Source organism: Gigantopelta aegis, chromosome 3 (genome assembly GCF_016097555.1).
Source record: "Gigantopelta aegis isolate Gae_Host chromosome 3, Gae_host_genome, whole genome shotgun sequence".
NCBI lineage: Eukaryota > Metazoa > Mollusca > Gastropoda > Neomphalida > Peltospiridae > Gigantopelta > Gigantopelta aegis.
In genome coordinates this window covers 9,322,211-9,335,950 of record NC_054701.1, presented here as the reverse complement: position 1 = coordinate 9,335,950, position 13,740 = coordinate 9,322,211, and the positions used below count along the sequence as shown (strand labels likewise).

Below are 13,740 nucleotides of genomic sequence, written 5' to 3'. Positions count from 1 at the left end.
TTATTTATATAGCTAGAAAATAAAATTCATTCCTATGATGGAATTAGCGGATAAATTCAACTACACTGTCAGCTGGTCGCATAAAGAGAGAATAACAAGTTAATGACGTGTATTATCGGCTTTATCCTGTGAAAGTAAGAACGGCGAACTTCCAGAAGCTTAACGAGCCGAATTTCCTATTCTTCCTGACAAGGATAAACAAGTTAATGACGTGTATTATCGGCTTTATCCTGTGAAAGTAAGAACGGGAAACTTCCAGAAGCTTAACGAGCCGAATTTCCCATTCGTCCTGACCAGGATAAACTAGTTAATGAAGTGTATTATCGGCTTTATCCTGTGAAAGTAAGAACGGCGAACTTCCAGAAGCTTAACGAGCCGAATTTCCCATTCGTCCTGACCAGGATAAACTAGTTAATGACGTGTATTATCGGCTTTACCCTGTGAAAGTAAGAACCGGAAACTTCAAGAAGCTTAACGAGCCGAATTTCCCATTCGTCCTGACCAGGATAAACTAGTTAATGACGTGTATTATCGGCTTTATCCTGTGAAAGTAAGAACGGCGAACTTCCAAAAGCTTAACGAGCCGAATTTCCCATTCGTCCTGACCAGGATAAACTAGTTAATGACGTGTATTATCGGCTTTATCCTGTGAAAGTAAGAACGGGAAACTTCCAGAAGCTTAACGAGCCGAATTTCCCATTCGTCCTGACCAGGATAAACTAGTTAATGACGTGTATTATCGGCTTTATCCTGTGAAAGTAAGAACGGCGAACTTCCAGAAGCTTAACGAGCCGAATTTCCCATTCGTCCTGACCAGGATAAACTAGTTAATGACGTGTATTATCGGCTTTATCCTGTGAAAGTAAGAACGGCGAACTTCCAAAAGCTTAACGAGCCGAATTTCCCATTCGTCCTGACCAGGATAAACTAGTTAATGACGTGTATTATCGGCTTTATCCTGTGAAAGTAAGAACGGAAAACTTCCAGAAGCTTAACGAGCCGAATTTCCCATTCGACCTGACCAGGATAAACTAGTTAATGACGTGTATTATCGGCTTTATCGGCTTTATCCTGTGAAAGTAAGAACGGGAAACTTCCAGAAGCTTAACGAGCCGAATTTCCCATTCGTCCTGACCAGGATAAACTAGTTAATGACGTGTATTATCGGCTTTATCCTGTGAAAGTAAGAACGGAAAACTTCCAGAAGCTTAACGAGCCGAATTTCCCATTCGTCCTGACCAGGATAAACTAGTTAATGACGTGTATTATCGGCTTTATCCTGTGAAAGTAAGAACGGAAAACTTCCAGAAGCTTAACGAGCCGAATTTCCCATTCGTCCTGACCAGGATAAACTAGTTAATGACGTGTATTATCGGCTTTATCCTGTGAAAGTAAGAACGGAAAACTTCCAGAAGCTTAACGAGCCGAATTTCCCATTCGTCCTGACCAGGATAAACTAGTTAATGACGTGTATTATCGGCTTTATCCTGTGAAAGTAAGAACGGGAAACTTCCAGAAGCTTAACGAGCCGAATTTCCCATTCGTCCTGACCAGGATAAACTAGTTAATGACGTGTATTATCGGCTTTATCCTGTGAAAGTAAGAACGGCGAACTTCCAGAAGCTTAACGAGCCGAATTTCCCATTCGTCCTGACCAGGATAAACTAGTTAATGACGTGTATTATCGGCTTTATCCTGTGAAAGTAAGAACGGCGAACTTCCAAAAGCTTAACGAGCCGAATTTCCCATTCGTCCTGACCAGGATAAACTAGTTAATGACGTGTATTATCGGCTTTATCCTGTGAAAGTAAGAACGGAAAACTTCCAGAAGCTTAACGAGCCGAATTTCACATTCGACCTGACCAGGATAAACTAGTTAATGACGTGTATTATCGGCTTTATCGGCTTTATCCTGTGAAAGTAAGAACGGGAAACTTCCAGAAGCTTAACGAGCCGAATTTCCCATTCGTCCTGACCAGGATAAACTAGTTAATGACGTGTATTATCGGCTTTATCCTGTGAAAGTAAGAACGGAAAACTTCCAGAAGCTTAACGAGCCGAATTTCCCATTCGTCCTGACCAGGATAAACTAGTTAATGACGTGTATTATCGGCTTTATCCTGTGAAAGTAAGAACGGAAAACTTCCAGAAGCTTAACGAGCCGAATTTCACATTCGTCCTGACCAGGATAAACTAGTTAATGACGTGTATTATCGGCTTTATCCTGTGAAAGTAAGAACGGAAAACTTCCAGAAGCTTAACGAGCCGAATTTCACATTCGTCCTGACCAGGATAAACTAGTTAATGACGTGTATTATCGGCTTTATCCTGTGAAAGTAAGAACGGAAAACTTCCAGAAGCTTAACGAGCCGAATTTCCCATTCGTCCTGACCAGGATAAACTAGTTAATGACGTGTATTATCGGCTTTATCGGCTTTATCCTGTGAAAGTAAGAACGGGAAACTTCCAGAAGCTTAACGAGCCGAATTTCCCATTCGTCCTGACCAGGATAAACTAGTTAATGACGTGTATTATCGGCTTTATCCTGTGAAAGTAAGAACGGAAAACTTCCAGAAGCTTAACGAGCCGAATTTCACATTCGTCCTAACCAGGATAAACTAGTTAATGACGTGTATTATCGGCTTTATCCTGTGAAAGTAAGAACGGCGAACTTCCAAAAGCTTAACGAGCCGAATTTCCCATTCGTCCTGACCAGGATAAACTAGTTAATGACGTGTATTATCGGCTTTATCCTGTGAAAGTAAGAACGGAAAACTTCCAGAAGCTTAACGAGCCGAATTTCACATTCGTCCTGACCAGGATAAACTAGTTAATGACGTGTATTATCGGCTTTATCGGCTTTATCCTGTGAAAGTAAGAACGGGAAACTTCCAGAAGCTTAACGAGCCGAATTTCCCATTCATCCTGACCAGGATAAACTAGTTAATGACGTGTATTATCGGCTTTATGCTGTGAAAGTAAGAACGGAAAACTTCCAGAAGCTTAACGAGCCGAATTTCCCATTCGTCCTGACCAGGATAAACTAGTTAATGACGTGTATTATCGGCTTTATCCTGTGAAAGTAAGAACGGAAAACTTCCAGAAGCTTAACGAGCCGAATTTCACATTCGTCCTGACCAGGATAAACTAGTTAATGACGTGTATTATCGGCTTTATCGGCTTTATCCTGTGAAAGTAAGAACGGGAAACTTCCAGAAGCTTAACGAGCCGAATTTCCCATTCGTCCTGACCAGGATAAACTAGTTAATGACGTGTATTATCGGCTTTATCCTGTGAAAGTAAGAACGGCGAACTTCCAGAAGCTTAACGAGCCGAATTTCCCATTCGTCCTGACCAGGATAAACTAGTTAATGACGTGTATTATCGGCTTTATCCTGTGAAAGTAAGAACGGGAAACTTCCAGAAGCTTAACGAGCCGAATTTCCCATTCGTCCTGACCAGGATAAACTAGTTAATGACGTGTATTATCGGCTTTATCCTGTGAAAGTAAGAACGGGAAACTTCCAGAAGCTTAACGAGCCGAATTTCCCATTCGTCCTGACCAGGATAAACAAGTTAATGACGTGTATTATCGGCTTTATCCTGTGAAAGTAAGAACGGCGAACTTCCAGAAGCTTAACGAGCCGAATTTCCCATTCGTCCTGACCAGGATAAACTAGTTAATGACGTGTATTATCGGCTTTATCGGCTTTATCCTGTGAAAGTAAGAACGGGAAACTTCCAGAAGCTTAACGAGCCGAATTTCCCATTCGTCCTGACCAGGATAAACTAGTTAATGACGTGTATTATCGGCTTTATCCTGTGAAAGTAAGAACGGCGAACTTCCAGAAGCTTAACGAGCCGAATTTCCCATTCGTCCTGACCAGGATAAACTAGTTAATGACGTGTATTATCGGCTTTATCCTGTGAAAGTAAGAACGGGAAACTTCCAGAAGCTTAACGAGCCGAATTTCCCATTCGTCCTGACCAGGATAAACTAGTTAATGACGTGTATTATCGGCTTTATCCTGTGAAAGTAAGAACGGGAAACTTCCAGAAGCTTAACGAGCCGAATTTCCCATTCGTCCTGACCAGGATAAACAAGTTAATGACGTGTATTATCGGCTTTATCCTGTGAAAGTAAGAACGGCGAACTTCCAGAAGCTTAACGAGCCGAATTTCCCATTCGTCCTGACCAGGATAAACTAGTTAACGACGTGTATTATCGGCTTTATCCTGTGAAAGTAAGAACGGGAAACTTCCAGAAGCTTAACGAGCCGAATTTCCCATTCGTCCTGACCAGGATAAACTAGTTAATGACGTGTATTATCGGCTTTATCCTGTGAAAGTAAGAACGGCGAACTTCCAAAAGCTTAACGAGCCGAATTTCCCATTCGTCCTGACCAGGATAAACTAGTTAATGACGTGTATTATCGGCTTTATCCTGTGAAAGTAAGAACGGCGAACTTCCAAAAGCTTAACGAGCCGAATTTCCCATTCGTCCTGACCAGGATAAACTAGTTAATGAAGTGTATTATCGGCTTTATTCTGTGAAAGTAAGAACGGGAAACTTCCAGAAGCTTAACGAGCCGAATTTCCCATTCGTCCTGACCAGGATAAACAAGTTAATGACGTGTATTATCGGCTTTATCCTGTGAAAGTAAGAACGGCGAACTTCCAGAAGCTTAACGAGCCGAATTTCCCATTCGTCCTGACCAGGATAAACTAGTTAATGACGTGTATTATCGGCTTTATCCTGTGAAAGTAAGAACGGGAAACTTCCAGAAGCTTAACGAGCCGAATTTCCCATTCGTCCTGACCAGGATAAACTAGTTAATGACGTGTATTATCGGCTTTATCCTGTGGAAGTAAGAAGGGGAAACTTCCAGAAGCTTAACGAGCCGAATTTCCCATTCGTCCTGACCAGGATAAAGCCGATGACGTACGCCATTGACCTGTAACTCGAGAAGAGTGGGAAATCAACTTTTATTTATTCCTAACTTTTGATTTGCTCAAGCTAAAGCAAGCAGGATTTTTGCAGTATAACATACACAATTCATGTGTTCAGACTTCAGAAAAATGTTGTCTGCATCGTCTACAATTACTTTTTAAAAATAAATGTACAATTTCTGAAATATTAAGAATATTCAATTGAAAATCCAGCCAAAGAAAAAGAGTCAAGTCAGCTAGGTCACGCTACAAGGCTAGCAGTTTATGGCTGCTTGAAACGATTAATATCATTGGATAATACAAAGAGTATTGGTTTCAGGATAAAAAGATACAAACTGAGATATTTGGGAATCAAACGTATCACTTTATTCTCCAATGTGCTAGATTCAATAATATAAGAACCAAATTTATAAAATATTATTACCAAAGACGTCCAAGTGTTTTAAAATTTATTCAAATTCTAAGTACTGGTAATATTAAAACACTTAATATCCTCGGGAAGCATTTAGTACGAACAAATATTCTGAGAGATAAATTATTGGAATAAATCATATAATGCTGTACAATACAGAACCTGTACTGGGTAGCACAGAAGTATACATTTGAATAAATAATGAAAGATCGTGACGGCTATAGGTCATATTCCACAAATTATATAAAACTGTATATTGTTTCCATAGAGAGCATAACTATTTTTAGTTAACTATTAAATACATATAGGCTATTACCAGATTGTGTTTTGGTATCATCAATATCATCATACTATAGCCTACCATTAGCCTAATGTACATTTTTTAAATTTCTGATATAAGTTATTGACGATACCGAAACACACGATATCTGTATCATATAATCTCATACACGATATCTTTATCATAATATAATCTCAAGCTTAATACAACATTTTATTTAATTTATTTATTTTGTATGTATATATGATGCAGAGTCACTTTATCGACTTATACTGGGGCATAACGAGATACTTAACGTTTGTTGTGCTCTCATTGGCCATGGATATGCGTTACAAGGGCAAATGTAACACATTGTGCTTCATTAGGTTATAAACTATCAATATACCAGACAACAGCTGGCAATTGTAGAGCATAACCAAATATTGTGAAAATTTCAAAAGGGTCTGAAATTTCCCATATTGCCCCATTTACGGGGTAAATTGGGATTTGGTAAAGGGGCAAATTGAAATGGATGGGGCATAATGGGATGACATTCTCCCTCCATAGATCACAGAAAAATAAACAACTCTGACAAACTATCAAAGCTGCAAAACATTTATTTTAACTGAATAAAAGCACCGCATGAACACCTGTTCACAATAGATTATAACTAAAACCTAAAATGCAATGAACAACCTCCAAACACAAACTTATAAACCGAATTCTAGGGAAAAGTTAATCACTTTACGGAAGTAATCAGTAAATAAGTAAAAACCTTGTATAAAACAACAGTTTACTCTTAACTCACAGAGTAGGCCAAACAAGAAAAAACGGTTCAACTATCATAACTATTCAACTTCTGAACCTCAACTGTCAGATTTAAGGTGATTTAGTCAGAACAGATATCACAAATAAAGTCATCCTCTTCAACCCCTGCACAGTCCTGGTGAGACCACCCTTTGCAGGTGGTACGCTGAACCCAAACTTCACCTTCAGCCGAATTAGAGTATACATCATTGCAATATAAGCACTGTGCATCTTCATCATCAATGCTGTTTCCAGCAGGCCCCTCCGTTACAACTGTAGACATTTTGCTGGCCTTGCCACGCTTACTACCACATTTCGCTCCTTTCCCCTTTGTTTTAGGCCTAATCACTTTATTCACAGTATTTGCTTTCTGCTGTTCCAGGAGTTGCTGCTTGTATGGGCTACTTGTTAATACAACCGTTGATCCACGTTTTATGCCTTTACGTGTCACAGAAACCTTTTCTTTGAGCTTCGGGATTGGAGAAATAACAGACGGTAAAACAAAGGACATCGGTTTTGCCCTAGGAGAGGCCACTCCAGAAGTGAAAGAAACAGCAGGAGGAACCTCAAACCCATCCTTGAGTGCTGGTGCTGTGCGGGTGGGTGTTTGTGGGTTGATAGTACCGGTGGTGGGTGGAATGACAAGACTTGGCGACGCATCCTTAGACACTGGTGGTGTTGGTGTAGGTGTTTTTGGCTGAGTAGCATCAGTAATTGATGGAACGACAAGACTCTGTGAGGTAGCCTTAGGCACTAGTGGTGTAGAGGTGGGTGTTTGTGGTTGGGTAGCATCAGTAGTGGATGGAACGACAAGACTCTGAGAGGTAGCCTTAGGCACTAGTGGTGTAGAGGTGGGTGTTTGTGGTTGGGTAGCATCAGTAGTGGATGGAACGACAAGACTCTGAGAGGTAGCCTTAGGCAATGGTGCTGGAGGAGTGGGCGCCTTTGGCTTGATAGGACCAATAGTAGTGTTCGTCTGGCCGGTTATCAGTATGAATGACTGGAGAGGCAGCGTCAATAATGTCATCTGCAGCATGCATAGGTACATCTGTCGTTTCGGCAGGTGCAAAGTCATGTTCCTGGAAGATATCCCTATTCACTGGGGAAATGCCTGTCTTCCTAAACCCGTTGACAGCAGTGAGAGAAGTGGCAGCTCTGATTTATGCCTGTCCAAATAATTCAGCTACCTGATAAATTGTAACCACTTTTCCTGGATTATGACGGAGCCATTTCTCAACCTCCTGTGTGTAGAAGGTGCTCAGAGGTTTCATGAACGAAACATCAAGTGGTTGTAATCTATGGCTGCAGTGGGGAGGAAGGCACACTATTACCACACCATTATCTCTTGCCAAGTCGATCACTTCCAGGTTCTTAGTATGAGTTGCGTGGCCATCCAGGACAAGTAGGACTGGGTCTTCCTTACATGGCTTACAATGTTTCATGAAGTGCTGAAACCATGTTACGAACAGCTCCGTCTGCATCCAGCCAGACTTGTGGACCACACAAAGTGATCCTGGAGGTGCACCCATCTTCAAATGCTCTTTCATTCTCACCCTAGGAAAAATTATCATTGGTGGGATATAATTGCCAAGTGCGTTCATACAAATAGTAGCAGTGCTCAGTGTGCCACGCTCTGCAGATGTTAGAGTGCCGACTTGCTTCTTGCCTCTGAGAGCAATGACATTAGATGGGACTCCCTGCACTGTGGTTATTCCTGTCTCATCCACGTTATAAATCCTACCTGGTTCAAAATGGTACTTGTCTTGCAGTGATTCTAACAAAGTAAAAAATGCCATGACACTCTGACGATAAAAACCTCTAGCTCTGGCTGCAGAGGTGGCTTCAGGACATCTGATTGACAAATTAGAGTGTCTGCGAAGAAACTTTGCCAGCCAATCTTTGCCAGCTCTCTCAGTTTCACTGTGGAACTTATGTGGAAGTCCATTTCTCTCCGCCAGTTGGAAGGCCAGCAATCTCACATCAACAGTGGTCAGTCCATGAAATATCTCTTCCATCCTTAATATGTAGTTCACCAGTTCTTCCTCCAATGGTTTTGGGAATACTGTTTCAAAATTACCAAGTCCTTTGTTTGAACCAGTTGCTCGTTTGTTCTTGTCTTTCACCCTACGCTCTAGTGTGGATTTCGGAACATCATATTCCTTGCTGGCAGCAAGGTATCCAAGTCGACCAGATCTCACTTCATTAATTGCTCGTTCCATGGAATTTTCAGACCACGATTGGCGGTTGGTTTTTCTTTTATATGTACGCACCATTTTATATGCTACTATCTAGAAAGACCTGCAATTATAAAGGCACCATTAAAAAAATAGATTTTGCCTTTTCCAAGGTGAGAATTGGCTGTAGCCTAGGCATAAGCCATTTATTGCATGTCTTGACAAACTTAGGACCATCACTTCAACAAAAGATCGACCAAATGTTTTGATATTTTTAAACGATTTACTATGGGGCAAAATGGGAATGCCTATGGGGCAAAATGGGAATGTTATCCCTTTATGCCCCAGCCATGGGTCTTGTACTTGACCGCCACTAAGCAAACACCATCAAATGTATCAAAACTAAACTGTTAATTTAACGTTTATGTGATCTAAGACCAACCAAACCTAATATAGAATGGATCCAGAGCTAGCCCTGTCCCCTATATATGAGGGAGAGACTAAATCGTAGACACTGAGAGTTGTCAGCCAGTGAGCGTCTACTGAATATTCATGATCAAACGGTTGATCGACATCGAGATTTTACGACATCGAGTAATGTTCTGGTGTATACATATATAAATTATTCCAACTGTAGATATTAATGTAACAAGTATTTAATAATATACAGTGTGCTTAATAAATTGTGTAATTGAATGTTACGTAGCGTATATCAATGTCGTTGTTTGTTGTTTTCCTGCTCTTCTTCTGTGGGATAATCCCGCCGATATTTTGATGAATTTTACACCAGTGGTTACGGTTATCTAAACGTCAAAATTGTAATGCACGTCTGTACAACTTAATTTCATAAACAAATAAACAAACAACAACAACAAAAATCATTCAACAACTACAGAATGTATAATTTAAAATAATTACTGTATAAATGAGTACAGGTCAAACCGATTACAAAAAATGTTGTCCACTACTGTTAATTATAATTATTTAATTATTTGTAATAACAATTGTCCTAAATAAAAATAATAACAACAACAACACAACAGTAGTTACGGTAGGTTTTTGGAAAATTATAAATTTAAGATTTCAGTAGGTTGGATTATAAATACATTATCTCACTACCAAGTACACATGAAGTCATCCACTGATGTAGTTAACAAATTACACACTTCTTGGCTAATGTCTATTTCCTCAAAGTAAAAGTCTACTTTTGTAGACACAAAATTAATCAATTATCTAAGTGATCAGAGTAGATTTCTGTTTCTTTATTTTTTTAAATATGATTTTTATTAAATAGATTTGAATAAAGTACCACTGAAGGTTCATTTACCTTTAATATACATATACATACATGTATACATACATGTATACATACATACATACATACATACATACATACATACATACATACATACATACATACATACATACATACGTGACAGTGTGAGTGTGTGTGTGTGTGTAACCGGCCTCGGTGGCGCAGTGGTTAAGCCATCGGACTACAGGCTGGTAGGTACAGGGTTCGCAACCCCGTACCGGCTCTAGCCCATAGCAAGTTCTTAAGGACTCAATGCATAGGTGTAAGGCTACTACACCCTCTTCTCTCTCCCTAACCACTAACCAACTAACAACTAACCCACTGTCCTGGACAGACAGCCCAGATAACTGAGGTGTGTGCCCAAGACAGTGTGCTTGAACCTTAATTGGATATAAGCACGGAAATAAGCTGAAATAAATGTGTGCGTGTGTGAAATACATATGTATAAGTAAACACTTTTTTTTTTTTTTTAATGACACCACTAGAGCACATTGATTCATTGGATGTCAAACATTTGGTAATTCTGACATAGTCTTAGAGAGGAAACCCACTATATTTTTTCATTAGTAGCAGGTAATCTTTTATATGCACCATACCACAGCTTTTGATATACATGTACCAGTGGTGGTGCACTGGCTGTAATAAGAAATAGCACAATGGTCCAATAAAAATGGACCGATCCTAGACCGACCATGCTTTACCAGTGGGCTACGTCCGGCCCCTCCAATTTATGTAGACACTGAAAATTAAATATGAATATGAATTATTCATCAACTATCTAACTGATCAGGGTAGATTTCCATTTTATTACATATGTGCATTTACATTTCCATTAAAATTATATTATTATTTTTTAAGTGGATGTGAATAATCTTACTGTATGTTTACTACCGATGTCAGTGGTAGTTTTCAGAAAAACAGACATGTAACATTTCAGAAGGGTGGATTTTATGATACTTACATGTATCTACTGAGGATACATGGATATCATCCACCGAGGGTAGTTTTCCTTTAATATGTTATATTACATTACACATATGTTGGCTAATGTATATTTCAGCTACGTAAACACCGTTTAATGTAGACATGACAATTCAATATGAATGTGATGGCTTAATCTATTATTTAACTGATCAGGGTAGATTTTCTTTTCATGTGTGAAAGTTTGATTTTTTTAAATTTTTTTTTTGTAACAAGATGTCAATAATCTTACTGCATATTTACTATCCATGTCAGGAGTGGTTTTCAGAAAAGATGACTCTTAAAATTTCAAAAGCGTGGATTTCACCATACTTAACTACCGAAGGTATATGGACATCATCCACCGAGGGTAGTTTTCCTTTAATATGTTATATTACATTACACATATGTTGGCTAATGTATATTTCAGCTACGTAAACACCGTTTAATGTAGACATGACAATTCAATATGAATGTGATGGCTTAATCTATTATTTAACAGATCAGGGTAGATTTTCTTTTCATGTGTAAAAGTTTGATTTTTTTTTTTTTTTTTTTTTTTTTTTTTTGTAACAAGATGTCAATAATCTTACTGCATATTTACTATCCATGTCAGGAGTGGTTTTCAGAAAAGATGACTCTTAAAATTTCAAAAGCGTGGATTTTACCATACTTAACTACCGAAGGTATATGGACATCATCCACCGAGGGTAGTTTTCCTTTAATATGTTATATTACATTACACATATGTTGGCTAATGTATATTTCAGCTACGTAAACACCGTTTAATGTAGACATGACAATTCAATATGAATGTGATGGCTTAATCTATTATTTAACAGATCAGGGTAGATTTTCTTTTCATGTGTAAAAGTTTGATTTTTTTTGTTTTAATTTTTTTTTTTTTTTTGTAACAAGATGTCAATAATCTTACTGCATATTTACTATCCATGTCAGGAGTGGTTTTCAGAAAAACAGACACGTAACATTTGAAAAGGGTGGATTTTATGATACTTAACTACTGAGGGTATATGGACAATATGAATGTGATGGCTTAATCTATTATTTAACTGATCAGGGTAAATTATCTTTTCATATCTTTTTTTTTATTTAAATAAATAGATATGAATAACCTTACTGCATATTTACTATATATGTCAGAAGTAGTTTTCAGAAAAGGAGATCCTTAACATTTCAAAAGGGTGGATTTTACAGTATGGTACCTAACTACTGAGGATACATGGATATCATCCACCAAGGGTACTTTTCCTTTAATATGGTACATTACATTACATATATGTTGGTTAATGTATATTTGAGCTGAGTAAACACCTTCTAATGTAGACATGACAATTTAATATGAATATGATGGCTTAATCGATTATCTAACTGATTAGGGTGGATTTTCTTTTCATATGAAAATTTTAATTTTAATTTAATTTAATTTTTATTATTATTATTTTTTAATAAATAGATATGAATAACCTTACTGCATATTTACTATGTCAGGAGTAGTTTTCAGAAAAGGAGATTCTTAACATTTCAAAAGGGTGGATTTTACTGTACCTAACTACCGAAGGTACATGGATATCATCCACTGAGGATACTTTTCCTTTAACATGGTATATTACATTACATATATGTTGGCTAATGTATATTTCAGCCAAGTAAACACCTTCTAATGTAGACATGACAATTAAATATGTATATCATGGATTAATCCATTATCTAAATGATCAGAGTACATTTCCAAATTAAAAGAAATTATTATTATTATTATTATTATTTAAAAATATATGTGAATAACCTTATGGTACATGTATGTTTACTGTCAGTGCTAGGGATAGTTCTAGGAAAATGAGACACTTAAGATTTGAGTAGGGTGGATTTTACAGTACCCAACTACCGAGGGTACATTATCGTCCACCAAGGGTACTTTTCCCAAAAGATGTTATATTAATTTACATATTTGTTAACTAATGTATATTTCAGCTAAGTAAAACACCTTATGTAGACACTATATGTGATAGATTAATCCATTATCAAAATGATCAGTGTAGATGTCTAAATTGTATGTAATGTTTTTATTTTGTAATCAAATATATGTGAATAACCAACCTTACAGTATGTTTACTATCTATGCTAGTAGTGGAGCAACTTAGCTGATCAATTGTGCACTTTTCTGTGAAAGCATGAACATTGGCAAATGGTTAGATTAACCCAATACAAGGATATTTAGTCCAGGGCCCACTGGAAATTGCACCCTGTATGGCTGCCATCTTGAAATCCAAGATGGCCACCATTGTGGACCTGTTTTGTTTAATATCTCCTTAACTAATACACATATCGAGAGAGTTGAAATGCCTATACCCACATGTTAGGAGACTAGGAATCCAGTGGTGACAGAAGTGTTTGCAAATTGTGGCTGCCATCTTGAAATCAAAGATGGTCGCCGTCCACATGCTATTTTGCCAATCTGATTAACAGCTCTACTGGGTCTGACAGTAGATCTAACAGCATTGCGTGGACTCTTATGTCCAGGTGACATTTCATCTATAAATAACAATTTAAATATCGACCAATTACACTTCGCCTTTTATAGCGTTATTCGGGAACATACAAATTCTAAAAATATTGGGCGAGACTATTTATGCAATAGGCGACCTTGTTGGTCTATTTCAACACTGAAAAAACAGGGGGGAAAGTGCAGTAATAAACTCTGGATTGTATACTAGTATAAACAGATTTTATGGCTATACCATCACAGCGGGTTTTTTTGTCTTGAAACGAATTTTATATAAAATTTTATATTGAAATTAGTTTTCAGCATACTTCGTAATTCACCCGAATCATTTCATATACC

The 13,740-nt window shown here is 38.0% G+C and overlaps 2 protein-coding genes across 2 annotated transcripts; both read right to left on the bottom strand.

Annotated features, from left to right (window-relative positions):
- Positions 1-6,510: 6,510 nt before the first annotated feature.
- LOC121368462 (proline-rich receptor-like protein kinase PERK2) lies at positions 6,511-7,503 on the bottom strand. The gene has a single exon (XM_041493196.1). It carries the CDS (start codon positions 7,501-7,503, stop codon positions 6,511-6,513), a length of 993 nt encoding a protein of 330 aa, XP_041349130.1.
- Positions 7,504-7,588: 85 nt separating this feature from the next.
- Positions 7,589-8,647, bottom strand: LOC121368461 (jerky protein homolog-like). The gene has a single exon (XM_041493195.1). The coding sequence runs from the start codon at positions 8,645-8,647 to the stop codon at positions 7,589-7,591; it is 1,059 nt and encodes a 352-aa protein (XP_041349129.1).
- Between the last annotated feature and the right edge of the window lie 5,093 nt (positions 8,648-13,740).